A 27964-nucleotide genomic window follows, 5' to 3' on the forward strand; every position below is an offset into this window, starting at 1 on the left:
GTCTGACACAGAGAGAAAAACCTCTTCTCAACTCTCGAAACACATTCTTCTGGTTTGCAGACATTTTTCTGTTCAAACTGGCTCGTTTAAAAGGCTCCGCACACGTTTCTCTGCTCAAGACACATGAGCTAACTGGCCCTCACATGTGCCACGTCATGGTTTCATTCAGTATTACCAAGACCAGGTTGTGAGCTGGAAGACGCTTCTTCCCTCAGTGTCTCAGGGATGATCTTGCCTGTCCTGGACCAAGTCTTGGGCCACACCTGCTCTTTTCCCCCTATATTTATATACGTCTTCTATGCATATGTTTCACTGACATGTTACTGACATGTTTCCTCGTGTTACTGGTCGAGGAGGGGGAGTGGCAGCAATCTATCACTCCAAGTTATTAATTAATCCCAGACCAAAACATGGCTCCAGTTCATTTGAAAGCCTGACTCTTGGCATCACCCATCTGAACTGGAGGACAGAAAAGCCACTTCTGTTTGTAGTTGTATATCAGCCCCCTGCTGGGCCACATTCAGAGTTCCTGTCTGAGTTCTCTGACTTCTTACCTGACTTGGTCCTTAGAACAGACAAAGTCATTATCATTGGAGACTTTAATATCCATGTAGACGTAAATGACAGCTTTAGAAATGGCTTCATTAGCAGATAAACCAACCAACTCATAGCTTCAACCACACCCTAGATCTAGTCCTGACTGATGGTGTTGAGGTAGAACATGTGTCAGTGTTCCCTCAGAACCCCCTCCTGTCAGACCATTCTTTGATCACTTTTACATTTATGATTAAGGATTCTTCTATGCTCAGAGCTCAGTCTTACTATAGCAGATGTCTTTCAGATAATGCTGTAGCTAAGTTTAAGGAAGTGATCCCTGTGCTGATCCCAGGACCACCGTGTGTTTCCCCAGGGATCAGTCATTATAATCTTAGCCCTGCTGAGGTTGACTCTATTGCTGAAGGTGCAGCAACCTCACTGAGAATCACGCTTAATTCTGTTGCCCCCCTGAAAAAGAAAATAGTAAATCAGAGGAGGTGTGGCCCCTGGTATAATTCACATATCAGGACCCTCAAGCAGAAAGTGCGAAGACTGGAAAGGAAGTGGCATTCTTGTAAAATAGATAGCTATCATGTAGCCTGGAAAGACTGTCTATTAGTTTACAAAAAGGCCCTCCGCAAGGCTAGAACAGCTTATTTTTCTTCTTTAATTGAGGAAAATAAGAGCAACCCCAGGATTCTTTTCAGCACTGTGGCCAAATTAACCAAGAGTCACAGTGTTTTAGATCCAGGTATTCCTTCTTCCCTTAGTGGTGAAGACTTCATGAGCTTCTTCACTGATAAAGTTCTAGCTATCAGAGAGAAAGCTAACCAGGTCATCCCGACACTGGACCATCACCAGATGTGCTGACTGTGGGAACATACAGGGTCTCCAACGAGCCCTTAAACTCCTTCAGCCCTATATATTTTTCTGAGGCGTCTTCGCTAATTCAGAAATCCAAGACCACCACGTGTCCTTTAGATCCCATCCCAACACACCTGTTGAAGGATGTTTTACCACTGATAGGCAGTTCTATCCTGGACCAGATCAATGGTTCTTTAGTGTCAGGTTATGTACCCTGGTCCTACAAGGTGGCAGTGATTAAGCCGTTGCTTAAAAAAACCATCACTGGATCCTGATGTCTTAGCAAATTATAGGCCAATATCCAACCTTCCTTTTATCTCTAAAGTTCTAGAGAAGGTGGTGGTGACTCAGTTACTGGAGCACCTGCAGAGGAACAGCCTGTTTGAGATGTTTCAGTCAGGCTTTAGAGCTCATCACAGCACAGAAACAGCACTTCTTAAAGTCACTAATGATCTTCTCATAGCTTCAGATCATGGACTGGTCTCTATGCTGGTTCTGCTGGACCTCGGTGCTGCTTTTGATCCAGTTGATCACAGCATCCTGTTTCTTCTCTACTGACAGAGAAGTTAGTGAAGCTCCAGACCTGTCTTAAAGACATAAAGTCCTGGATGTCTTCAAATGTCCTCCTCCTTAACCCAGGAAAAACTGAGGTCATGGTGTTTGGTCCTGAACCTCTCAGGGATAGATTAGATCACATGATCACTCTAGATGGTATCTCATTAACATCTAGTCTCTCTGTGAGGAATCTAGGAGTAACTTTTGATCAAAATCTCTCCTTCAACTCACACATAAAAACAGTCTCTAGAAGTGCCTTTTTTCACCTGAGGTCAGGAAACTGCTGACCCACCATGATGCTGAAAAGTTAGTCCAGCATTTGTTACTTCCAGGCTGGACTATTGTGATTCTTTATTATCAGGGGGTCCAAACAACTCTTTAAGAAGCCTCCAGCTGATCCAAAATGCTGCAGCCAGAGTTCTGACAGGTATTGACCACAGAGGTCACATGACTCCTTTACTGGCGTCGCTTCATTGGCTGCCCGTTAAATTTAGAATCATTTTTAAAACCCTTCTTTTGACCTACCAGGTCCTCAGAGGCCTAGCTCCATCCTACCTGGAGGAGCTAGTGATACCTTATCAGCCCAATAGACCGCTCCGCTCTCAGGATGCTGGTCTACTGGTGGTTCCCAGAGTCTCTAGGGGTAGAATGGGGGGCCGAGCATTTAGCTACCAGGCCCCCCTGCTATGGAACCAGCTCCCTGTCCAGGCCCCCCTGCTATGGAACCAGCTCCCTGTCCAGGCCCCCCTGCTATGGAACCAGCTCCCTGTCAAGCCCCCCCTGCTGTGGAACCAGCTCCCTGTCCAGGTACGGGAGGCTGACTCCATCGCTACTTTAAGATCAGACTTAAAACCTCCTTTTCGAAAAAGCTTATTGTTGTTAATTCTATAGTTCCAGTTACTATCATAGACAGACAAATTATCATACTTAGAGGGTTCGTTAGGTCAAATCTTAGCTATGCTGTTATAGGCCGAGGCTGCTGGGGTCCGGAAACATGATCACCTGACAGGCCTCTGTCTCCTCTCCTCTCCTCTCCTCTCCTCTCTCTCCTCTCCTCTCCTCTCCTCTCCTCTCCTCCTCTCCTCTCCTCTCCTCTCCTCTCCTCTCCTCTCCTCTCCTCTCCTCTCCTCTCCTCAGGCCCTGGGATTCTGGAAAGCACCTTGAAACAATTTTGACTGTATAAGACGCTATATAAATAACGATTGATTTGATTTGATTTGATGTTTGGTAAAAATATATATCTATGTAATTTAACAACGTGTGTCTGACTGGCAACAATCTGAATATTTGAACTATTTCAGTGTTATTTTCTATCATGTGCAACAGAGCAGTTGGTTAGAAAAACAGCTGATAATATGAGTGCATGTGTGTGTGAGAGTGTCTAGGTGTGAGACGGAAAAGCAGAAGCTTCCAAACTGGGCTGGTTTAACACAATTCACAAAACTACACACGCAAACTGCAAAATTCAGCACCGCAACCAAAACTACACCAGCATCAAAACTCTTACATTCAATGGTACACGTGCTCACACGTGCACGCACACACACACACACGCACGCACGCACGCACGCACACGCACACACACACACACACACCACACACACACACACACACACACTCTGTCTCAGCCACCAGTGTACACCTGCACACGCATCAGTCACCAAACACGTAGAAGAGGCAGCAAAGCATGATGGGAGAGGAGCAGAATTCAAGTCACAGCTGATTCTCCTTCTATATTTTATTTTGCCAAAGCTCCTTGACTATACTGCATTTTATAATTTTGCAATTTAGAGTTTTATGTTTTAAAAATCAAAATTCAAATTTTTGAGTTATTTTAGAGCAGCTCTACCCCCTCAGCAGGGTCTTTGAGGGTGCATGGGAGTTTGTCCAACCAGTCCACATGTGTTTTGTGGACTTGGAGAAGGCATTCGACCGTATCCCTCGGGGGGTCCTGTGGGGGGTCCTCCGAGAGTATGGGGTGTTGGGCCCCCTGATACGGGCCGTCCGCTCCCTGTACGATCGGTGTTAGAGTTTGGTCCAAATTGCTGGCAGTAAGTCGAACTCGTTTCCAGTGAGGGTTGGTCTCCGCCAGGGCTGCCCTGTGTCACCGATTCTGTTCGTGACTTTTATGGACAGAATTTCTAGGTGCAGTCATGGTGTTGAGGGGGTCTGGTTTGGTGAGCTCAGGATCGGGTCTCTGCTCTTTGCAGATGATGTGGTCCTGTTGGCGTCATCAGCCTGTGACCTCCAACTATCGCTGGATCGTTTCGTCACCGAGTGTGAAGCGGCCGGGATGAAAATCAGCACCTCCAAATCCGAGGCCATGGTTCTCAGTCGGAAAAAGGAGGAGTGCCTTCTCATGGACTATGACCGATTTCACCCCACCAGTTAGGGTTAGGCTAGAGAGGCATGCGGGGGGCGTCCGAAACAGACGCCCGAGTTTCCGCAGCTGATTCCTCTCAATGCGAAGCAACAACGGCTCTACTCCAAGCTCTTCCTGAGTTACTAAGCGTCTCACCCAGCCACCCTGCAGAGGAAACTCATTTTGGCCACTTGTTACAGAGATCTCGTTCTTTTGGTCATTACCTAAAGTTTATGACCATAATTGAGAGTAGGATTGTCGACTGACTGGTAAATTGAGAGCTTCGCCCCAAGGCTCTCTCTTCACCGTGATGGTCTGGTACACCAACTGCAGAAGCTGCACTGATCTGTTTGCAGATCTCTGGCTCCATCCTTCCCTCACACATGAACAAGACCCCGAGATACCTGAACTCCTCCACCTGAGGCAGAACTTTTCCACCAACCTGGAGAGGTAAAACCACACTTTTTCTGGTTGAGAAGTATGGCCTTGGATTTGGAGGTGCTAATTTTCATCCCAGCTGCTCTGCACTCAGCAGCAAACCGCCCCAGTACATGCTGGAGGTCCCGGTTTGAGGAGGCCAACAGGACATCATCTGCAAAAAGCAAGGATGAAATCCTGTGGTTCCCAAAATGGACTCCCTCCATAAATATTATGAACAGAGACGGTGACAAAAACAGCCCTGCTGAAATGCACAGAAAACAGGTCTGACTTGCTGCCGGCAATTCAAACCAAGCTCCTACTCCAGTGGTACAGAAACCAGACTGGCTTTAACAGAGGGGTGCAGACCCCGTCATCATGGAGCACTCCTCACAGAATACCCCAAGGGACACAGTTGAATGCCTTTTCCAGACACCTGCAGAGGGTATAGTACTGATCCAGTGTTCCACGCCCGGGAAAAAATCCAAATTATTCCTTCTGAATCCAGGGTTCGACGATTGGCCGAATCCTCGTCTCCAGTATCCTGGTGTACACCTTCCCAGGGAGGCTGAGTGTGATACCCCTGTGGTTGGAACACCCCCTCCAATCCACTTCAGTGGCACTGTTCATGACTGCCACATGATGTTGCAGAGGCATGTCAGCCAGGACAGGCCTACAAAATCCAGAGACTTGACGTACTCAGGGAGGATATCATCCACCCCCGAAGCCCTGCCACCGAGAACCTTGATAATTACCTCGGTGACTTCGGATTGGGTGACGGCAGAGTCCTCCTCAGAGTCCCCAGCCTCTCCTTCCTCAGTGGAAGGTACAGGGGAGAAGGTGTGACAGGCCTTGCAGACACAAACCTATTGTGAGGGTCTGTTGGGAACGTCTGGCTGAGCCCTCTGCGTCAGGAAGAGCTTCACCAAGATCCCGAGGGAGGCTGGGGACATTGAGTCGGACCATGTTCTCTGCATCCTTTGCTGGGTTGTAGCTCTTGATGCAAGGTCTCTGGTGCCAGTTGTGGCGGCAGGCACCGAACCCAGTGGTGGACACTGGAATTAAGGGATGCCGTCAAGCTGAAGGAAGAGTTCTATCGGGACATGTTGGCCCATAGAACTTCCCAAACATTAGACAGGTACTGGCAGGACAAGCAGGCTGCAGCGAGGGCTGACCTGGGAGGCAAAAACTCGAGTTTGGGAGTCAGGGGAAGCCATGGAGAAAGACTATCAGTCAGCCTCGATAAGATTAGGGCAAACCGTCTGGCGCCTTAGGAGAGGGAAGCAGTGCGCCGCCAACACTCTGTAGTATGGGTGGGGACCGTCTGACCTCAACTGGGGACATAGTCAGATGGTGGAAGGAATATTTAGAGGAACTTGTTGATCCCATTTTCACGGCGTTTTACCATCTGCAATCATATTCACCACATTTCACACTTGAATATATCAGTCAAAAGATTTTTGCACAAGTTTAACATTTTGTGAAAGAATTCATGAAATGAACCAACATATCTAATTTATTGATGATCCCTGTGAGTCATCACTTTAGTTATGTTGCTAATGTTAGGGAGAATGATGCAACACTACATATTTAGTAATTATATTGTAATTACTATTTGATGCTGGTAACTAATAAAGTGCTCAATGCTTTTTCACAAGTGCTGATTTGATTTGAAAAGGCTCCATTACTGATAGAAAAAAACTATAAATTTAAAATAGAAGGATTAAAATGTAAACATTCAAACTTGGAATAATGCATTTGACCATACAATCATTAAAAATGCCAGTAAAGTATTTATTGATAGTCGATCACGCTGACATCAACTGGAAACAGGGAATTTCTCCTGGATACTTTTTCATTTCTTTCCGTACACTTTAGAAATGCATAAACAAAATACAGGTTGCAGAAAAACAAGATAAAACAAAAACCTAAAAAAACTCTGTAATTACGACAGAAAGGCTGTATTAAACATCTCCAGTGGAACTGCCAGCATGTGCGTCCAGTAAACAGAGCAACATCTGCACTGATTTAAAATCATTCACAATCACAGATCGTAAAAAGGAGCAGAGCTAAACAGTTGATTAATAAGAGTAAAAAATAAGCTAACTTGACTCCCAAGTAAAAAGAAAACCCAGAAAATAAATGTAGGAGTGATAGCTGTACATTCTCATCACTTGCATATTGATGTAGCGCGCATGCTTTTGGAGACGTTTACAGCATGTCGTCTTCCCCTCCTCCATACATGTCAGCCAGTTTCTTGAAGCGAGGTCCCCATTCACTGAGGCATTCGTAATCCTGGTCTCCACTGTTCGAAGAGTTCAAAGAGGAGAGGCTTCCTGACTCAGAGCCCCCACCTTCATAATCAAACACCAACAGGGAGTCGTAGGGGGGGCTTTGTGGGTCGTTATCAGCTGCCTTGAGGTTCTGCGGGGAAAGGTCGACTAATTTAAAAACATTCCCGACTGATGAGACCTCCAACCACTCCTGATTTCAATCATGAGGTTGCAATCATCAGTAATTAACAGTATCAAGTGTATCTGATGGTGTTTGAGTCGTCATCTTAATAAGAAATCCTTTGATCAAAAAGCCACGTAAAAGTTTTATGCGTTTGCAGTCCAAAGTTCGAGCATAACTGCGCCATTTTGTAACGACATACTTGTCCCAGCTTTGTAGGTGAATTAAGTCATGAGATTCTAATATGGCCGACACCACTTTGGTGGGAAGCAATACGTCTCCTGCAGCACGCAGACCTTTTAATGGACGACACATCTTCTGATGTCAACAGAATCTCTTCACCTTCGTGCAACAAGCAAAGTTCAGCAGATAAAAGTATCTGCTGAACTTTGAGTTAAACCGATTCACGTTTTCAGGCCACTTTGGGTAAATATTGACCCTCATGTTGTCACATTCAGCCCATAACTCCTCAAACATTTTCTTCCATGAACATGAAAGAGTTAACTTGTATTGTTAGGACACTTTGAGTTCGTGACTCACGTGGTCAATAAAGTTGCCAATTTCTTCCGGGTTGGCGGGGCGAGGCTGGTACTGTGGAGCAGGCATGAAATTTGGCACCACATCATTGCGGAACACCTCCGGCCGGTTGTCCAGACCACGATGGAGAACCCCCAGATCATAATCCTGGTGGGAAGTCACAGAAAAAGGGCTCAAATGTGCAAAAATAAAAAAGCTCAATTGTTTGACCCAAGAACTTTAAATGATATCATGACTTGAGAACTTTGCCTTATTCTTCCAACGGCCAACATTGTGAGTAGTATGTGTCAATATTCAAAAATAGTGTTGAAGATATTGTCGTTTTTTTTTATAATTTCAATCCGCAGATATTCTTAAACTGAAACGTGGACTCTTGTTGCCAAACCGCTCTTGACATGAAAAAAACCCAAATGTGCAGATACACGTTGAAGAATTTCAAAGTTTTGTCAAACAGACGACTGATGATTTAAAGCTTTGGTTCAAGCGTCCGTGACCATCATGGGTGCTTCTACAAAACCCTGGACATTAAATCACTGATATGTTTTATTGTGTTCATCAAGTGCCCACATTCAGCAAGTTTTGTATCTGAAACACCGGTAAACAGCCTGTACCTGATCATCTTCACCACCTCCCTCTTCATCATAGTAAAAGATGTTGTCTCTGACATCAGTGTCCTGCAACAGAGGCTCCTTCTTGACTCCTCGTCTTCGTCTTGCCAACAGCAGCAGAAGCAACACAACCACTGAACACACAAGCACACCAAAGAAACCGTTATTCAAGCGTGATACACCCGAATCTTAGCAGGCTACACAAAAGCCAGTTCAGCCATCTGGTTCACCTAAGTGAGGACACCCAAGTTCAAGAAGTTAAGATCAGTCAAAATGAGTCCATAACTTGTTGACCATGAAGGCCTCATCAACCCAAGTTCTTATATATGAATAAAAAAAATAGTGAGACGAAAAGCTGCTGTGATTCAGTAAAGGTTTGAGAAAACTCAATCATCTCAACATTGGAGTCATGTTACCTGAATTTAGAATAATTTAATCTGTGCTGTCTGTTACCCTCGCCATTCACTCTTTAGGATCTACATTTCTCCAATACAATATCATGGTTTGTTTTCAGATGTCATTGAAACATTACACTTACTGAGTAAAAACAGGATTCCTCCCAGTACTCCAAGGATGAGGGAGAGGTCAGTGCCAGCGGCTACACGGTCTTTACACCGCACCTCGGCTCCAGTACAGTCACACACAGTGGCCTGGACCGTGCTGTCCTGCTCCAGGCCCTGTCTGTCTGAAACCCTCAGAACGACAGTGTATTGGCCGCTGTCCAACTGCGTAGCCAAATTCAAAATAATGCCAGTTTCTACAAGAAAGAAAACACATTATGTTCTTCTATTTTGACAAGATGTGCACAGAAACCTGTTCTTGAACAACCACCTTCATGTGGTGGAGAGGATTGTGTGGTCCTAATTTTCTGAGGCTCTTATGCCCCCGGTAGGGTCTCCCATGAAAAGCAGGTTCAAGGTGATGGGCCAGACTATGGTTGGCTCATGTACCCACCGTGACGACAAATGGAACAAGGGTATTTACGTGGCCAGATTGAAATTACCAATGTCCCACTCTGAAGCCAGACCTGGGGTTAGGGCTCGCAGTCGAGTGCCTGATGACCGTGTCTCTGCCCACAGGACCCAGCCGGTCTCAGCCCAAAATGGCGATGTGGGTGTGAGGCTCACCCACCCGCAGGAAGATGCATGAGGTCAGTGCAATGTAGTTTGGGTGGCAGTGGTGGGCATTGGTGATGACCCAACTCTCAGATCCAAAACTCTATAGGGACATGGAATGTCCTGAGCTTGTGCAGGAGGTTTATTGATACCGATTAGAGAAAGTCAGGCTTCACAGGACAACCCTGTGAACAACAGATTGTGCTCCAACTGGGGACCCCATTGTTCTACTGGCGGACACCAATGTCCATTTGGTCAACGACAGCCTGGAGGGGTATGACTGGGAGGAATGGCCTCCCCGACCTAAACCCGAGTGGTGTTTTGTTATCGGGCTCATCACAACTTGTCCATAACAGACATCATGTACGAGCATAAGGCTGTCCATCAGTTCACATGGCACCAGGACACTCGAGGGGGTGGATGGGTGGTCAATCAACTCTGTTGTCATCTCATTTGATCTCCAGCTGGATGTATTGGACGCGAGGTAGAAAGTGGACACAAGGTCTCTGGTGCCAGTCATGGTGGCAAACCCCGAACCTCGTGCTGGACCACAAAAGTAAGGGATGCCGTCAAGCTAGAGGAGGAATCATATCAGTCCAAGTTGGCCGGTGGTCCTCCCCAAACAGTAGATGTATGGGAGTTTGGTCAGGCCATAGAGAAGGACTATAGGTCGGCCTCAAAAGATTCTGGCAAACGGCCCGGCGCCTCAGGCGGGGGAAGCAGTGGTCTGCCAGCACTTTTTACAACTGGGAATATTGTCGATCGGTGGAAGGAATAGTTCGAGGAGTTCCTCAATCCCACCGACATGCCTTCTATTGAGGAAGCAGAGGCTGGAGAGTCTGAGGTGGAATCCAACATCACCCAAGCCAAATTTAGAGAGGTAGTGGCAAGGCACCACGGTGGATGAGAGCCGCCCTGAGTACCTCAAGACTCTGGATGTTGTGGGAGTGTCTTGGAGTGGTGAAGAGGGCCTGCCTGACGTGGAGAGTTCAAGTATCTTGGCGTCTCCAGTTATGTGGTCGGTGTACGGGACCGTAAAGAGAGAGCCGAGTTGAAAGGTGAAGCTCTGGATTTAGCAGTCAGTCTACGCTCCTATTTTCACCTGTGGTCAAGCGGCCACAATCAATTTCCTCCATGGGTGGACTGGGCACTCCCTAAGAGATAGGCTAAGAAGCTCATTCACGAGAGAGGATCTCGGAGTAGAGCAGCTGCTCCTTCGTGTAGAGAGAAGTCAACTAAGCGGGCTCAGGCATCTGTTTCAGTTGCCCCCTGGACGCCTCCCTAGGGCGGTCTTCCAGGCATGTCCCACCAGGAGGAGGCTCTGAGGTAAACTCAGGACAGGTTGGAGAGACTATGTCCCTCAGCTGGCCTGGGAGCACCTCGGAATACTCCTGGAAGAGCTGGAGGAAGTGTCTGGGGAGAGGGAGGGGAAGACGAGATGCACACCATTGTCACTATATTACGTACTTGAGTCATTCATCCTAGCGGTCCAGTTGCTCTTGGATGTGCCCTGTAAGGACACACTGTATGGAGATCCATATCCTGGTCCATCCTTGTCAGTTACTGACAGCAGGTGAGGAGTAGATTCTTTATTACACACCTGGGAAAAGCAGAGTAATATTAAATATTTGGACACTGGACAGGAGCATTTGTTTAAAAAAAACTAGAAGTCCCAAATAATATCCAAAATATCTGTAAAAGACGCACTCTGATTGTACGTTCTTCAATGATGGGGGCATTGTCATTGACATCTTCCAACTGGATGACAAGAGTACCGGTTCCTGTGGCTGGGACTTCATCTGATATGGTGACAGGAACGTATTAGTACAATTAAAGCTGTATATAAATAACAGCACATAGTTACCTACCATTGTCGTAAGCACCGATGAGGGCGGTGTATTTATCGTCTTTGACAAAGGTCGACTCTCTGTCCATGGCATTCTTCACCTTAATCAGACCTGTAGTTTTGTCCACCTCAAGCCAACCAGCAGGGTCCCTGATGATTCTGTACCTGGAAATCAGACAATCACAGAAATAATTATGTCAATGTTAATCATGGAATTCTATACATTGACTAAACATAACAAAATTATTAGAATTCAAATGTCATCACAGCAGAATCATTGGTCTATGCTGGTTTTCAATCATTCCTTGGCATGATGGAGTCTGAGGGCTTAAAGGTTCTAGAGACTGCTAATGACATCACTGCCAGTAAGACCTACATTTCTGAAGAGTTTTTAACCAACTACAGGAAATGAGAAGAAACTTCCTTGTACTCATGTAGCTGTACTAACACGAATCTTCAGCCCTCAAGAACTCTCGTCCCAGTATCTTTAGAATGGAAATGTTTGCCACGAGTAATCCTTTAATTTAAGGACTGAAAATGTCCACTTTCCATTAAAATGTCACTATCATGATGTAATGCCACAGATAGATGCTCAATCTTACATGACGTTTTGATTGCGTGCCGTGTCTGGATCTGATGCAGTGTACTGCACCACATCACTGTCAACAGCAAGATCTTCCCGTTTTGACACAAGCTTCTCCAGTGGATCGAAGATGGGAGCTTCATTAACATCCTCCACCTTCACCACAACGGTGGCGGTGGCAGTAGGCAGTGGTAATGCAAAGGGAACTTCATTCTCCACTGCAACCAACAATGTGTGCTTGTTGTTCTTCTCAAAGTCAAGACCCTTGGCAGGAAGAGGACAAACAGAGCAGCAACAATTGGTCTCACGGTCCTCAACCATGACGTGAACGTCCCAAGTTAATTATTAGACAAATTTACCTTGGCAGTGGAAAGAATTCCTTCTTGTTTGTTGGGTCCTGTTTTTACTGAGAAAAGCCCCTCAGGATCACCACTGATAATCTTGAACTTGGCATTCCAGGCCGGAGAATGCGGTTCATCTCCATCTGTCACCATCATTTTCATGATTTGGACATCTGCTTTATTTTCTGCAACCGACGCCTCATACTGAAAAATTAAGAGCAATATGATTAAAGTGTAATGATAGTCAGGTTTAACAGGTTGAGGTGACCGTTGTAGAGGCACTCACGGAGGACTGAGTGAAGGCTGGAGCATTGTCGTTGCTATCGGTGACAGTAAGGATTACTTTTGCTACTCCAGTCAACCCATTCCCCTCCATATCAGCCGCTTGAACCTCCAGAGTGTACTTTGGGTATTTCTGTGACAGGAAAGACAGCAAGGCTTGAACACAATAACTGTATTTTAATAACCTTTCTTTCAAGTGCAGATGATATTTACACAAGTCTCCACAAACGGCCTTAAAAAGCTGAATCACAGCCAACATTTGCTTCGATTTCTTTTAAAAATTATGATCATTAGTTGGTTTGCTACGGGCAAATGAAGGTTATGGTGCTGAACAACAGGAGGTGAGAGATGTTGGCCAGCTGTCCTGATCAGTCTCGCTCCGTGCTGACCCATCCCAACACACAGCACAACCAGCAACCTTTTAAAGCTTCATCATGAGGGGCTTTTACCAGGGTGTGGTCAGGGAAGACAGACACTCAGCTGCCATGGAAAATGAATGAATAAGTAAATAAAATATCTGACCACTGGTCTCTGATGAAAACTATTTTCTATGCGATTCATGAGTGGATTCATCCATTTGTTAATAAAACAGAGTGACTGGCTTATAATATAATGGACACCGCCGAGGTGGACAGCAAAGTCTGTTGAGGCAAAGTGTTTAAGTGCACCCAATAATGCACAACATGACATTAAAGTGAAAAAGATACAGGGTCTGATGATGTTCTCACAGTACTGTGGAAGCCACCTTCTTCATGTCCTCTCTGTGAGGGCCACAAAGTGCTTTGGGCTTTAACCTCAAAACCATCCCTGAGCCTCGCGATAGCAGACCACCTTCTCAAGTGGTGCATCGATCAAGGTCTGGAAGAAGTTGGGCCAGGTTGTGGTCTTTATGGTTAAGAAGGGAGAGGGGAGTGAAATGGATGCAGAACTGTTGTCATCCAGGAAGTCCACAGTTTTACTGTGACTGGATGGATGAGTGCAGGGCATGTTTGAAGTCATTGGAGATGAGACAGTGGAGCAGCCATGCCTGCAGTCTGTGACTGGGACACTACGACCTCAGGCTGCAGCAGCCCAGGGAGGAACATGTGTAAACATTGATAATGTCTTATCAAGCCGCCCCTCCACCACCTCCTCAGTTTTCCTGTCAACCCAAATTAAAGGAAGGACATCGGGAATCGGGGGCCAGCCGAATGTAAGGTGAAGAAATGATTAATTACATCATCTTCTTTAATCGACAGTTTTAAATGTAAAACTTTGGACTTAGTTTGAAACAACGGTCCCTGCAGGACACAAAGACATTTAAAGTATGATGAGTCCTCACCTCCCTGTCTAGTCCACCTGCATTGACTCGGATGAAGCCGGTCACTGGGTTGATGACAAACAGGTCGTTACTGGGCAACTTTGGCTCCTGGCTTAAGATACTATAGCGGAGATCAGAATTGTAGCTGTTTTCTTCATCCAGATCTTTAGCCACAACCTGAATCACATCAAAATCTGGAAAAACAATTCAGAAATGGAAGCAAGTTCAGTCTTCAAAAACATCTGCAGCACATCAGTGGAATATTAAAAAGTAGTAAAAGCAAGTTCTTTTACACATCTGGTTACTACAATGTGCTACTCGTCTATTCCATCACATTCAGGACCACGTGGTCTTAGTATTTAGCCAAATATATATCCAAGAGCTTAATGTAGATTAACAAACGGTACTTTTTGGTGAAGCCTCAGCAACTTCTCCCAGGAAGATGTCTTGGACAAAAATAGGTTTGTTGTCATTCTGGTCAATGACATTGACGACGATATCCATCGGCTCCTCGGCATCTCCAGAGCCAGCGGCCACAGCATAGGCCTTAAACTGCAAAAAACCCCAAACATTTAAAGTAATTAAAAAGGTGTTTAAACCATCTACTGACAGTTTTATAATGCTGACGATGTAACATCTCTGAACTTTCAAATGGCCCAGACAGTCTGGGAATGTTCGCAGTTTTATGGGAGCAAGACAAGCCCTACCAGCACCCTTGTTTCGTTTAGTTTAGTTTTCTCCCGCTTATCTGGGTCTGTGTCGTGGGGGCAGCAGCTTCAGGAGGGATGCCCAGACAGCCCTCTCCCCGGCAACTTTCATCAGTTCCTCCAGCCTAGCCACTCCCAAGCCAGGCGAGAGATGGAATCAATCCACCTCATCCTGGGCTAGCCAGGAGGCCTCCTCCCGGAGGGAGATGTCTGGAACACCTCTCAAGGGAGGCGTCCAGAAGGCATCCTGGCCAGATGCCCGAGCAACCCCAACTAACTCCTCTCGATGCGAAGAAGCAGCAGTTCTACTCCGAGTTCCTGCCAGATGTCCGAGCTTCTCACCCTCTCTCTAAGGTTGAGCCCGGCCACCCTGCGGAGGAAATTCATTTTGGCCGCTTGTATCCGCAATCTCGTTCTTTCGGTCATCACCCAACGTCGATGGCCATAGGCAAGGATTGGGACGTAGATCGGTCGGTAGATCGAGAGCCTTGCCTTCCAGCTCAGCTCCTTCTTCACCACAACTGATCAGTTACGTGCCCGCATCATTGCTGACGCCGCTCCGATCCGCCTGTCGATCTCACGTTCCATCCTCCCCTCACTCGTGAACAAGATCCTGAGATACTTGAACTCCTCCACCTGAGGCAGGACCTCCTCCCCGACCCGGAGAAGGCACTCTACCTTTTTCCGAGCGAGGACCATGGACTCTGAGTTGGAGGTGCTGATCTGCATCCCTGCCGCTTCACACTCGGTCGCGAACCGCCCCAGCATGTATTGGAGGTTTCTGCTCGATGGTGCCAGAACAACTATGTCATCCGCAAAAAGCAGTGACGAGATCTTCCGGCCACCCAACTCGACACCCTCCACTCCCCGGCTGCGCCTAAAAATTCTGTCCATAAAAGTTACGAACAGAACCAGTGACAAAGGCCAGTCCTGGAGGAGTCCAACCCTCACTGTTAACGAGTCCGACTTACAACCGGCTATCCGGACCAAACTCCCGCTCCTTCGGTACAGGGACTGGACGGCCCTTATCAAGGGACCATCCACCCCATACTCTCGGAGCACCCCCAGAGGATGCTCCTGGGGACCCGGTCATAGGCCTTTTCCAAGTCCACAAAGCACATGTGGACTGGTTGGGCAAACTCCCAATTCCCCTCGAGCACCCCAGCAAGGGTAATGAGCTGATCCGTGGTTCTACGACCGGGGTGAAACCCGCATTGTTCTTCCGCGATCAGAGGTTCGGCTCTCGATCTAATCCTCTTTTCCAGCACCCTGACATAGACTTTCACAGGGAGGCTAAGGAGTTTGAGCCCCCTATAGTTGGAACACACCCTCTGGTCCCCACTCTTGAAAATAAGGACCACCACCCCAGTTTGCCAGTCCAAGGGGACTGCCCTCGATGTCCACGCAATGTTGCAGAGGCGTGTCAGCCAGGACAGCCCTACAACATCCAGAGCCTTAAGATACCCTGGGCGGATCTCATCTGCTCCCGGAGCTCCGCTGGAGCTCTAGCATGCAACAAAAGAGGGAGAAGCCGCGTACCCGGCCTGGAGGGTTACCGGGGCCCCACCCTGGAGCCAGGCCTGGGGCTGGGGCTTGATCACGAGCGCCTGGTGGCCGGGGCCTACGTCCATGGGGCCAGCCAGGCCCAGCCCGAACCGGCTATGTGGACACTCCCGTCCCCAGTGGACCCACCACCCGCAGGAGGAGCATGAAGGGTCCGGTGCATTGTGGATTGGGCGGCGGACCAAGGCGGGGGCCTTGGCGGTCCGATCCTTGGTTATGGAAATTGGCTTTCGGAACATCACCTCTCTGGCGGGGAAAGAGCTGGAGCTTGTGGGGGAGGTTGAGCGCTACCCACTAGATAAGGTTGGCCTCACCTCCACACATAGCGTCGGCTCGAGAACCCAAGTCCTTGAGAGGGGTTGGACACTCTTCTACGCTGGAGTTGCTCAGGGCGAGAGATGGAGAGCTGGGGTGGGCTTTTTGCTTGCCCCTAGACTCTCTAGTTTGATGTTGGGGTTCTCTCGGTCGAGCGAAAGGGCCGCTTCCCTGAGCCTTTGGGTTGGGGAACGGGTTCTGACTGTTGTTTGTGCTTATGCTCCGAACAATATTTCAGAGTACACACCCATTTTGGAGGACCTAGGACGGACGCTGGACAGTGTCCCGACTGGGGACTCCATCGTTCTGCTGGGAGACTTCAACGCTCACGTGGGTAACGACAGAGTGATCTGGAAAGGCGTGATTGGGAGAAACGGTCTGCCCGATCAGAACCAGAGTGGACTTCTGTGCTAGTCACAGCTTGGCCATAACCAACACCATGTTCAAACATAAGGATGTTCATCGGTGGATGTCAATGTTTGACTTCATAGTCGTGTCAGCTGATCTGCGGCCATATGACAGCAGAGCTGTCAAATGATCACTACCTGGTGGTGAGTTGGATCAGGTGGGGGGGAAGCCACCACGCGGACCCGTAAGGCTGGTCTTAATTCCCACATCCGACAGAGCTTTACAGGGGCGGTAGGGGACATTGAGTCTGAATGGGCCATGTTCCGCTCCGCCATTGCTCAGGTGGCTGTCACGAGTTGCGGCTGCAAGACCGCTGGTGTTGGTCATGGCGGTAATCCCCGTACCCGATGGTGGACACCAGAGGTGAGGGGAGCAGTCAGGCTGAAGAAAGAGGCCTACAGGTCATGGCTGTTCTGTGGGTCTCCGGAAGCAGCTGACTGGTATAGTTTGGCTAAGCGGGCTGCGGCCGAGACGGTCGCAGAGGCAAAAACTTGGGCGTGGGAGGAGTTCGGTGAGGCTATGGAGGAGGACTTTCGGTCGGCACCGAGAAGATTCTGGCAAACTGTCCAGCGCCTTAGGGGCAGCAGGCGGCAACTTGCTCAAACCATGCTAGGTATGTGTGGGGAACTGCTGACGTCTCCTGGGGCAATTATCCGGCGGTGGAAGGAATACTTCCAGGAGCTCCTCAATCCTACCAACATGTATCTTCAAGGAGGAACAGAGTCAGGAGACCAGGAGATGGACCATCCAATTTCTGGAGCAGAAGTTACTAGCACCCTCCTACTTCTTATATCTAGAGTTGTATATTCTAATTTCTAAATAAAAATGATAATTTTATCCTGTGTAAATGCATCAGTTTGTATTGCTTGTGTCTCTAGCATGAGGCCTACCGTGTACTTGGCTTGTTCCTCTCGGTCCAGCTGTTGTGTGACAAACAGAGATCCTGAGTCTCTGTCCATGGTGAACAGGTTTGTAGGAGGCTGATCAGCTCCTGGACCAGTGATGCTGTAGAAAATCTTCAGTTTGTCTTGGTTTGAACGGATCTGGACAAAAGCAGTCACAACTCAGAATGTTCAAACGGCACTTTTCTGTCTGTAGTCAGAGCCACGTTCAGCCCCTGGTGGCAGAAGTAATCTGAATGGGGACGATTAGACCTGATGTGTTCAGGTGTTTCTACCAACAAATATCAAACATTTTTTAAGTGCTGCTCAAGTTTAACCTCTTATGTTGCGTCCACACCCTTCATGCCTAGAGGCACCAATCATTCATTTGGGCTTCAAATTAATGATGGGTACATTGGTACATGATTCAAGTACATTTCTATACTTTGTCCGATTCCACCATAACTGGAACATAATGGAGACAAACTGAGCCCACTAATCCATTTCAAAGGGTCTTACCTTAGAGATTTCAAGTGGGTAGGGTCCTTTGTGATTCTCAGCAACATTGATTTTAGGAATCACCCAGTCTCTCTTTCTCCTCCTTAGACCTCCACCAGACCTCTGGAAATACAGGACAGGCACCGGGGCTTCCATTGCACCCTGGGCAAGGACATTTAATAATATGGTCAGAGGGATAACTGTGGATAAGTAAGCCTTCATGACTAGACCAACACATGCTGTAAGGTTATTACACACTCTGCAATAAGAGAGATGTTTCTTCTCGCTTCCACAGCTGCAAGAACAAAATTACATTGTTTTGTTGTTGCTCTGGTTTGGGATCCCACACAGCTTGTTCCATGCCACCTTCAGAACAGCAGATCTTTTTTCTTCATTGTGTGATTGGTCAGAAATGTGGAGTGGGCGTGGTCAATACAAATAGTACAAATGTTGTCATTGTCTGCTTAGCCACTTGTATGTGGGCTTGTTAGAACTGAAAGGCTTTCAAACATGAGTCTATTCTCAAGACACTACATCAAATGCTATAGGAGAAACAAGTTAAAAATGAAGCATTTTTCAGTTTCAAAAGATTTTCCTGCTGAATTTAACATGACAGTTATTGGGAGAATTGAGCAGAGGTGTTCAAACAGGTGTCACAGAGAACGAGCAGGGGTCCTCTTTTTATATACTGTATTAGGTATTAGGCATATTATAATTTGCCTGAATTGAGTGATAGTAATACATGATTTAATAAACAACAGTGGATCTGTTGTAGCCAAGTTATGTTTCATAAAATAATTGTGGTGTTCTTTATCTACCTTGATTTTGGGGGACCCACAAGGTAATAGGGGCCCTACTCGATCTATGAGCTCTCCGTCTAGGGAGCGGCAGCCCTGCTAACGGGCCAATAGAGACTCAACGAGGTAAAGAAACCACGCTGATCGACAACCGAAGATTTGAGCATAGAGTGGCGGTATTTCTCTGTGTTGGAAACTTTCCTGAGAAGCAGAGGGTTTTTGGTTTGAGCCCCAAAACTTGGACGGGTTTTTGGTAACAGGGGAAGGTGCCAGAACGCCTTCAGAGCAATGCTGGGGTACCCTTGAGCAAAGTACCAAACCCACAAATGCTCATAGCCCTGCGATGAACTGGTGACTCATCCAGGGATGGACCTGCCTTCACCTTTTGTGGACCCTCCCCATGACTCCCAAAGAGATAATGTGGTTAAGATGAGCAGACAGGGATTTGAGCGCGTCAATAACTATGTTTAGTAAAAACCTGCTTGTGGCAGGACACCATGAAGGGAGCCTGCAACTGCTGACATTGTCATTTTATTCTCATTTATATTTGCCCATTTTATTTCAGTATTTTACATTAGAAATATTACTTTTGTTTTGAAACAGTCATGTACATCCTAAAAACATTCATCTTTGTGCTTTACCTTGTCCTGTAAGGAATTTGGCGAGAAAAACATTTCTAGAAGAAAAGGGATTTAAGTGGACCATTTTAAAACTTGGAATGAATTCCTTCACTGTAACAATGTTGGAGAGAAGTCTTTAATGAAACAGTTGAAAGAAAAGCCCTTGTGTCTGGAAATGTTTCAAGGGAACTACAAAGTCACTGCTTACTAAAAAAAGAATACTACAAACCTGAAGTTTGCAACGAAGCACATTGACACTTCACAACAGTTTGGGCTAAATGATTTGTAGACTGATTAAATTAAGAATGAACCATTTTGAAAGAACACGCAGCAAATATTGCCTACATATGCCTATAAGGACACATATCCATTACATTTGTCAAAGCATTTGATAATTAGATGACATTTATGATGAATTATTGGAGAAAAATCACAGAATTTCACAATGGTTCACACATTTTTTCCACTGTATTTAAGCTTGGATGAAAAGAGCTGCATGACCAGCTTGATGAACGTATTCAGACACTTCCAACTGATTTTTCAAGCATTTGTTTTTAAGCTCCTTCTTTAGGTCTTTCTTAACCAAAGCAGAAAAAGGTCACTTATTTTTTTACCTCACTGTTGTTCACCTCACTTTCATGGCTTTGGTGCAGCAGCCTGACAGGGAGGGTATGTTTGTGGCCTTGGGAATCCCTGATATCGATAAGAAAGTCCAGGTGTCCTTCGTGCAACGTAATTGGTCGCTTTACCTGGAGGAAAAGAGAAAAGGGGAATGTTGACAGGACAACCTCTTTTTTGTTTAAATAAGTTACAAATATTTTTCCCATCTGACCCCTGTAGGCTTATAAAGCATAGATAAATCCTTAATTAACAAAAGGAATTTATTCACAAAAGGAATGTTTACACAGGACACGATAAATGAATGTGCAGTGATGAACACAGGGTAAACAGGAACATCACAGTCTCCTGAAAAATCACAGAGTTCGACTTTTCATGTGTACATTTTTAGAAAATAATATTTTGCACAAGTAGCTGTGAACAATGACAATTTGTGGCATAATTGATCATTCGGGAGAGCAGAGACCCACCAGGTACTTCCCCTTCCCAAGTGTTTCAACTTTAGACAAAACCTGATATAGTCTTGTTCTGCCTTTTGTTAAGGCATAGGCTCATCAGAAAATTTTGATTTTTTTTGTACCCAGACACGAAAAACGGGGTTGACATGGGAACCCTTCTACTGGTAAAAAACATGACCTGACCTCCAGGACTGAACTGGAGTAGTCTTGCTTTGTGATCGCACAGATTTTTTCTTTGCCATCTTACCTGCCATAAAGAGCCTATGCCATTTTTATACTCATCCAAATTAAAAGGCAGCTCAGAGGGTGTTGACAATCACTGTGCAATCAATCCATCCATCCATCCATCAATATTTATATAGCGTCTATTACAATCAAAATTGTCTCTAGACCCTCTCTAGAATCCCAGGGCCTGACCCCCAACAAGCAACAGTGGCAAGGAAAAACTCCCCTTTAACAGGAAGAAACCTTGAGCAGGACCAGGCTCATGTAGGGGGACCCTCCTGCTGATGGGGGGGGCTGGGTAGAGAGAGAGGAGAAGGGGGAGGACAGGTAGAGGAGAGAATAGGCTGCTGATATAAGAGTAGAGTGGGTCAGCAGGGTCGGAGATCAGCAGGTCAAAATACAGCTATAAAGATGGTGATCCAGTAATGATACCAGGGAAAATCACAGTACTTAGTGCAAAACCTTAAGTTGCTTCAAACATAACCATAAGACAAACTGAATGAAACTGATGAAATACTGGTCAAGGATTAGGTTCAGTTCCAGGGACGATTACCAATGCACAATACTTCATAAACTGGATTATATTGGCTATAGTTAAGGAGAACAACAAGTCATAGGAGACCATCTTCATGCTACAACACTGATGGAACCTGCATGCAGTCAGCATGGATTCAGAATGGACGGATCAAAATCTCTTGCACTACCTCAAGAAAAATAAGATATCACTACCAGTATAAATAAACAAACAAAAAAAAGCAATACAAATATTTATAGACCTAAAAAAAAGAGCATTTGACACCGTTGACCATACCACATTACCGGTAATAGAAAAACTTGAAGGATTTGGTATGGGGGTGGGGGCTGAATGAGTCGACTAGATATTTGAGAGACAGGCAGCAGTTTGTGCAAATTGGAGATCATAGTTTAGAATTTATGGACATTCCCTGTGGGGTGCTATAGGGATTAGTATTGGGACAATAACGTATCAATATCTGTAGAGTATCAGTTACATTTGTTCTATTTGCAGATGGTACCAATATTCTTTTGCTCGGGTGACAATTTTCAGGTTATAAAGTCAAAACCCAAATCCATACTACTGCTCTTTAATAAGGTAGAACGTCATAACCCCACAATAGATACCCCATTGATAATGACGACAGAGGGATTTAGATACTTGGTCCACCTTGTCCATCTCTATGATTGGACAAATTAATTTAATTAAAATGACTCTTACCACAATTTTTATACCACTTCCAAACACTCCCACTGCTGCTATCAGAGATGTTTTACAACAAACTTAGGAATGATGGGAGGGTCAGGCTTTATCTTAAACTACTGTATTTGCCTTATGAGTGAGGAGGGCTTCAATTTCCTAATCTCAGACGGTATTATATGGCTGCCCAACTAGCCTCAGCATCCAATTACGTCTGTACTACTACACCTCCCACCTCGGTCAGCATTGAGCATGAATAAATTCCATTACCATTAAGCTTATATATGTACTCCTTAGGTCTTAAAACATTAAAAAGATGTAAGAAAAACCCTTTCCTTAAAAATACCATCTTGGTCTGGTATGCAGGACATAAAAATATAGGTGACATGCCTGTATTGTCTCATCTCGCCCCCATTTGGGGCAAGAAAGAATTTCTCATTTTAGAGACATACAAACTTCTGAATTTTGATCATTTCAAATACTTTAAATTTGCTGGTGCTCTGTATAAACTGGTCTTGCGCCGCCATCATTAAAACTAACACATGCTGCCGGCAGAGCCACTCGGTCTACGGTCAGAGGGGACTGACGTGCCCTACAGACAGACCAACTTTGGACGAGCTGTTCTCTCAGGTGGGGGCTGTGGTGGTAATATTTGGAACAGCATAGCCATCCCCATAAGAGAACGCCTCATCACCCACCACACCGGAGCCCTGTGGGTCTCCTGAATGAACGAACAAACAGGATTTAAAAAAAAATAAAAATGGGATGACGTATGTGAATCTTTTGGAATTTCATGGTTTCTGCATTGATTTTTCAGAAAATGTGATCAGATTTTGAAGGAAAGTGTATCGACAAATATGCCAAAAATAAGAACATGCTGAGCTTTAATGGCTACAGTGAGAACCACAATGTGAACACTTGGGTTAAAGAGCCCAAGAACCTCACTGGAGTCCAGCCTTAGCATACCTGGAAGCCTGGTGAAAAAACAAAAACTGGGTTTGGAGGTGGGACTAGAGCTAGCCTGACTGTTAAAGAAGCCCCCCCCATCCCACCCTTCAGTCAATGCTCACGAACCATTGACTTCCCTACAGCTGGAACAGGTTACACAGGGACATCAAAGACTTCACATTCAACAGTTGACAGACTAAATTTCAACCAATGGAGGCTTGGGGACGGTGGCTACTCGAACATCAGTCCAAAGGACCCCAAGAGCCAGGGCCACTGCCCAGATTTCTGAGGTCCTAAGCACAAGTGGACAGTGACTCACAGTGACGACAGTTATGATGAATTATTGGAGAAAAATCACAGAATTTAACAATGGTTCACACATTTTTTCCACTGTATTTAAGCTTGGATGACAACAGCTGCATGACCAGCTTGATGAACGTATTCAGACACTTCCAACTGATTTTTCAAGCGTAATAAAAGCATTTGTTTTTAAGCTCCTTCTTTAGGTCTTTCTTAACCAAAGCAGAAAAAGGTCAATTATTTTTTTACCTCACTGTTGTTCACCTCACTTTCATGGCTTTGGTGCAGCAGCCTGACAGGGAGGGTATGTTTGTGGCCTTGGGAATCCCTGATATCGATAAGAAAGTCCAGGTGTCCTTCATGCAACGTAATTGGTCGCTTTACCTGGAGGAAAAGAGAAAAGGGGAATGTTGACAGGACAACCTCTTTTTTGTTTAAATTGGTTTAAAAGTTTAAGTTACAAGTTACCCATGTGACCCCTGTAGGCTTATGAAGCGTAGAAAAATCATTAACAAAATGAATTCATTCAAAAAAGGAATGTTAAAAAAAGGAATAGGGATCAAGTCTTCCTCACACCATTGTCAGGAAAAATCTTGCAAATTTCATCTTTTCATGTCTTTTTCAAGAATATAATATTTAGCACAAATAACTAATGTAAGTGAATTGTGACCTGGAGGCATTGTTGCCAGATCATGAGGAAACCAGAGCTTCTGTTTCCTCTGACTGTCTCCAAATGTTCATATTCAGTAAATGCTAATTATTGATAGCATCTACAGTCTAGACGAAGGAGCAGACGTGTCATTTATACAAACCAAAATAATGCCCGTTTGTTCCCATCCCAATAAAACCCAACCTTTAAACCCCACTTTAACCAGTAAGGGCTAATATAAAAATATATTTAAAAGCTGGTTACTGACCGTCAGAGTGCCGTCTGTCTGTACCCTGACACGACTGTCGCTACTCCAAAAGGTAAACCGTCTCCGCATGGTGCAGTCGTCAAAGTTCACTGTAATTTAATGGGCATAAATCAATTCTCCAAACACGACAAGATAGAAAATAAAGGAAAGATACAGCGAGCAAGTATTCTGTAAACACACTGGTTCAGCATCCAGGTAAAGGTGTTCTCATACATAGAGAGTATACGATAGGGGCAGAGCAATGAGACGGCTCAGCAAGTGATCTGGGTCACTGGGATCAGATCAGATCTGGAGAGGGATGAAGAGCTGCTTGGTGCTGTGGCTCACAGCTGAGGGCTACTTTCATTTTCAAGTGCAGGCTAGAGGAATGCTTTTCCTGCAGATTCTGGAGCAGGAGCGTCGGGCCCTTCAGCTCAAACTCCCTCTTAATGCCAACAGTTAATCCAGTGGAAGATTAAGTTATTTCCAAAATGTGAACGTTGACATATTCTCTTTGTAGTTTAAACACCCCCAATTCTTTAGGGACCTACAGCAAAACCACACTTGTCCAGTGATAGTGCCCACTAGCGCCCCCTCTGGCCAGTATCACAGCTTACATATTGCAATTAAACAATCTGTAGACTGACGTTAATCAAAGATTTAAAACATCAGCTACATCTCCGCACTGATCTACGGCCGACCAACCACAGGTGCCGAATATTGAAGAAACAAATGTAGATACATTTTTACAAAGTTCTCACCTTTGCCCAATCTTGCATGTGACCTCAGGTTCTTACTGGTCATTTTGAAAATCAAGTTATCTTGGTCAAATCCAGGGACACATGTTTGCTCCTCTGGCGTCACCAACGTCGATACCTTGGAGAAATAAATCATAGTTATTGTCTAAATGTACAAGAAAAGGAGAAACACGTTGAGCGCATGTTTTAAAAGTAAACGCACAAAATCCTGTAGTTTTTCATTCATGTTATATGTCAAAATTCCCTGGATAACTAAACTCCCCATTACTGGCTGAAATGAAAGTTGTGATCTAAACAACGATTCCTAGTTTCCCAGGATAACTGCCTGAAAGAAATCCCAATGAAACAGAAAGAAATAGAGTAATGAAATAAAATACTGAATTACTAATACATGAAAACAAGCCTGTTACCACCTCAGACCATAAGTGTTCCTGAGAAATGTTAAATCCCAGAATAGATTTTTTTATTTGCTTTGACTCAATTTCAAATGAATACATGGAAACAAGAACAAACTTCTTTATTCCTTTTATTCAAATGCTTTCGGGAAAATGCAGTGACAATTGAAACTGAAAAGCTGCTTTTTCTTTACTCAGTTTCGAGTTCTGTAGTTGTGGTCTATTCTGGACTAGATTTCACCTCGGAAGGATAAAAATACCTGAGGACCGCACAGCACCAAGGACGCGCGTCATGACTGACATCAGCCCTTATTTCTCTGTGCTCTCGATAAAAGTGTTACAAACATATGGAATATATATGATCCGCAGAGTCTGGCGCACTAAGGAACCTGTGGTTTACTTGTGAACGTGTGTGTTAGTGTGTGAAAGCAGCAGGGCGAGGCCCCTGGGCCCGGAAGAGACCAGTCCAACAGCCATGATGGCGCTAGACAAGCGCCACAAATACTCACTAAATATGTGCAACTACCGCCGGAGACCAAGCTGCAACCTTTCATCTGGCGCTACCACCTGCTGTTTCAATCCATGGCCACAAAAGTCAAGAACATACTCACTTAAACATCTACAGGTTTAAAAAAAAAAGTCTTTTAAAAACCTTCCCGATGCCGTAAAGGCGCAAATTTGCGGTTGTTTATACTTTACAGGTAATATTTTCTGAGAAATTAGTACAGAATTACAGGAAGTAGATAAAAACATACGAGCGTCAAACGATCTCACCTGATAAGCGACGAATAAAAAGACCCAAATCCGGACTCCAGCGACCCCCATCTGTCCCCCGAGCCGCCGATAAACTCCGCAGGTAAAAGTTTTCTTCAGGATTTCACCTCTTTGCTCGCTCGCTCTTTGTCCTGACTTCAGGAAGACAGTCAGAAAAGTGACTGAAGCAAGACGGAACAGGTACTTTCGGCGTGTGACGTCATGTCACAGGTGCGCAGCTTCCGTATTCCTCATATGGTCATACTGGTTCTGCCCGCCCGGAGGAACCACGTGACTGAAACCAGCAGCCGCGAAGCGTTCGTCCAGGTTCCACACAAGGAATTCCAGTTCTGAGCTCCTTTACTGTCTCTCTCTCTCTCTCTCTCTCTCACACACACACGCAGGCGCGCGCACACACCCACACACACACACACTCATCACAGGATGTGAAGTCATCATGTCATCAGTGTTTTCGCGTCATTAACTGGTGATTTTTGATATCCTTTATTTATCTCTGTCTCACACTGGTGTACTTTTATATTTTGGTGTTTTTATCTTTCATTTTTACCCTCATAAAGCCACCCAAGGGGGCAAAAGGCACTTCAAATAAGGATTGTTGTTGTTGTTGTTTCTGTGTTCAGACAACTGAGATCAATGTTGTTTAATCAGGATTTGGGTTATAAACGTCTCAGATATGTATCAAACACACACAAAAAACGATCTTGATCATTTTTATGAATAATAACAATAATAACGACGACGACAATTATAACAATATTGATATTATAATTGTGCGCTTGTGCATCGCAGACCTCCATCAAACAGGCCATTTTCCCCACATATTGGCTTTGATGTTTGAAAGATCAAAGTTCAAAGTCCCTCTGGAATCTGGAGCCTCACCAACATTTAATCAGCTCTTCCTTGTTTCACTATCAACATTCTAGAAAATATCATGAATGTCGTCACGCTCTTACTTATTTTGCAAAGACAACGGCCATAGCATTGATAATAACATTGTTATTACTAGTCACATGGTCATCCATGTTTTCAACGACACGCTTTAGGTGTTCAAGAGATGTGTTGACTTAATTGTGGATCTAATGTAATCTGATCTGCCTGCAGATCTAAATGGATTCACTCAGAACGTATTCTGATCAGATTAGAGTCAATGTCAGAACGTCTTTAATGATGATTCTACGGCTAAATGTGCCAATATATACGCAGACTTCTCGATGCTCGATCCTTCCTCAGAGATCTGAGGGATCCCTCAGCTGATATCACCATCCACCAGTGTGAGGACCCCTGAGGGACCCCTGATGGACCCCTGGTCACATCTTTTCTGTCCTCTCAGTCTGATCTCGGTGATCTCTGGTGGACTTTGTAGGGTGGATTCATCAGAGATCAGCAACAGGGAAGTGAACTGAATCTGAAGGGTCATTTACAGTTTAGCTCCGCCCCTCAGGTGCGTGAACACATGATCGTCCACACAGAAAAACAACATTCACACAAATTCAGGAACTGCACCAGAATGAAAAAAGGAATGAGTGAATACTACAGCAGGGCAGAAATCCAGCCAACCACAGCTCCCAGTGCAGTTCACCAGTGCACGTAATCAGACCTTCATGGAAGAATCAGCTTTAACCGATAAAACCGCTGCTTTCAGGATTTCTCCTGTCGCTGCTTAAAAACACAACATTCACATCTGAGACATCAATATAAGTTATAGAACTAAACGTCTTTGACGCTATGTCTAAAAGGCTGGGTGGGGAGGGGAGGGGAGGGGGTTCTGCTGACTACAACACTAAAGCAC

At 45.3% G+C, this 27964-nt stretch overlaps 1 protein-coding gene across 2 annotated transcripts; it reads right to left on the reverse strand.

Moving 5' to 3' along the window:
• Positions 1-6508: 6508 nt before the first annotated feature.
• cdh31 (cadherin 31) lies at positions 6509-26466 on the reverse strand. Of its 2 annotated transcripts, XM_057047045.1 has the most exons (18): positions 26176-26461; positions 25010-25124; positions 24270-24358; positions 20205-20339; positions 18195-18335; positions 17685-17837; positions 14209-14353; positions 13823-13995; positions 12506-12634; positions 12238-12423; positions 11898-12142; positions 11318-11460; positions 11157-11248; positions 10917-11049; positions 8873-9091; positions 8338-8468; positions 7730-7873; positions 6509-7159 (listed from the first exon to the last, which is right to left on the reverse strand). In XM_057047045.1, the coding sequence occupies exons 1-18, from the start codon at positions 26224-26226 to the stop codon at positions 6947-6949; spliced, it is 2637 nt and encodes an 878-aa protein (XP_056903025.1). In that variant the 5' UTR covers positions 26227-26461; the 3' UTR covers positions 6509-6946. The 2 variants fall into 2 exon arrangements, with proteins under 2 accessions (XP_056903025.1, XP_056903026.1); XM_057047046.1 differs by lacking the exons at positions 7730-7873; positions 8338-8468 and having other exon boundaries at positions 26176-26466.
• Between the last annotated feature and the right edge of the window lie 1498 nt (positions 26467-27964).

The sequence above is a fragment of the Takifugu flavidus genome, chromosome 11, assembly GCF_003711565.1.
Source record: "Takifugu flavidus isolate HTHZ2018 chromosome 11, ASM371156v2, whole genome shotgun sequence".
Taxonomy (NCBI): domain Eukaryota; kingdom Metazoa; phylum Chordata; class Actinopteri; order Tetraodontiformes; family Tetraodontidae; genus Takifugu; species Takifugu flavidus.

Coding starts and splice junctions, on each gene's coding strand:
- cdh31 (XM_057047045.1), bottom strand. CDS start 26,226: ATGGGGGTCGCTGGAGTCCGGATTTGGGTCTTTTTATTCGTCGCTTAT. Junction 24,359..25,009: donor ACATGCAAGATTGGGCAAAG/GTGAGAACTTTG, acceptor ATTAAATTACAG/TGAACTTTGACGACTGCACC. Junction 13,996..14,208: donor TGCTGAGGCTTCACCAAAAA/GTACCGTTTGTT, acceptor TTGTTTTTCCAG/ATTTTGATGTGATTCAGGTT.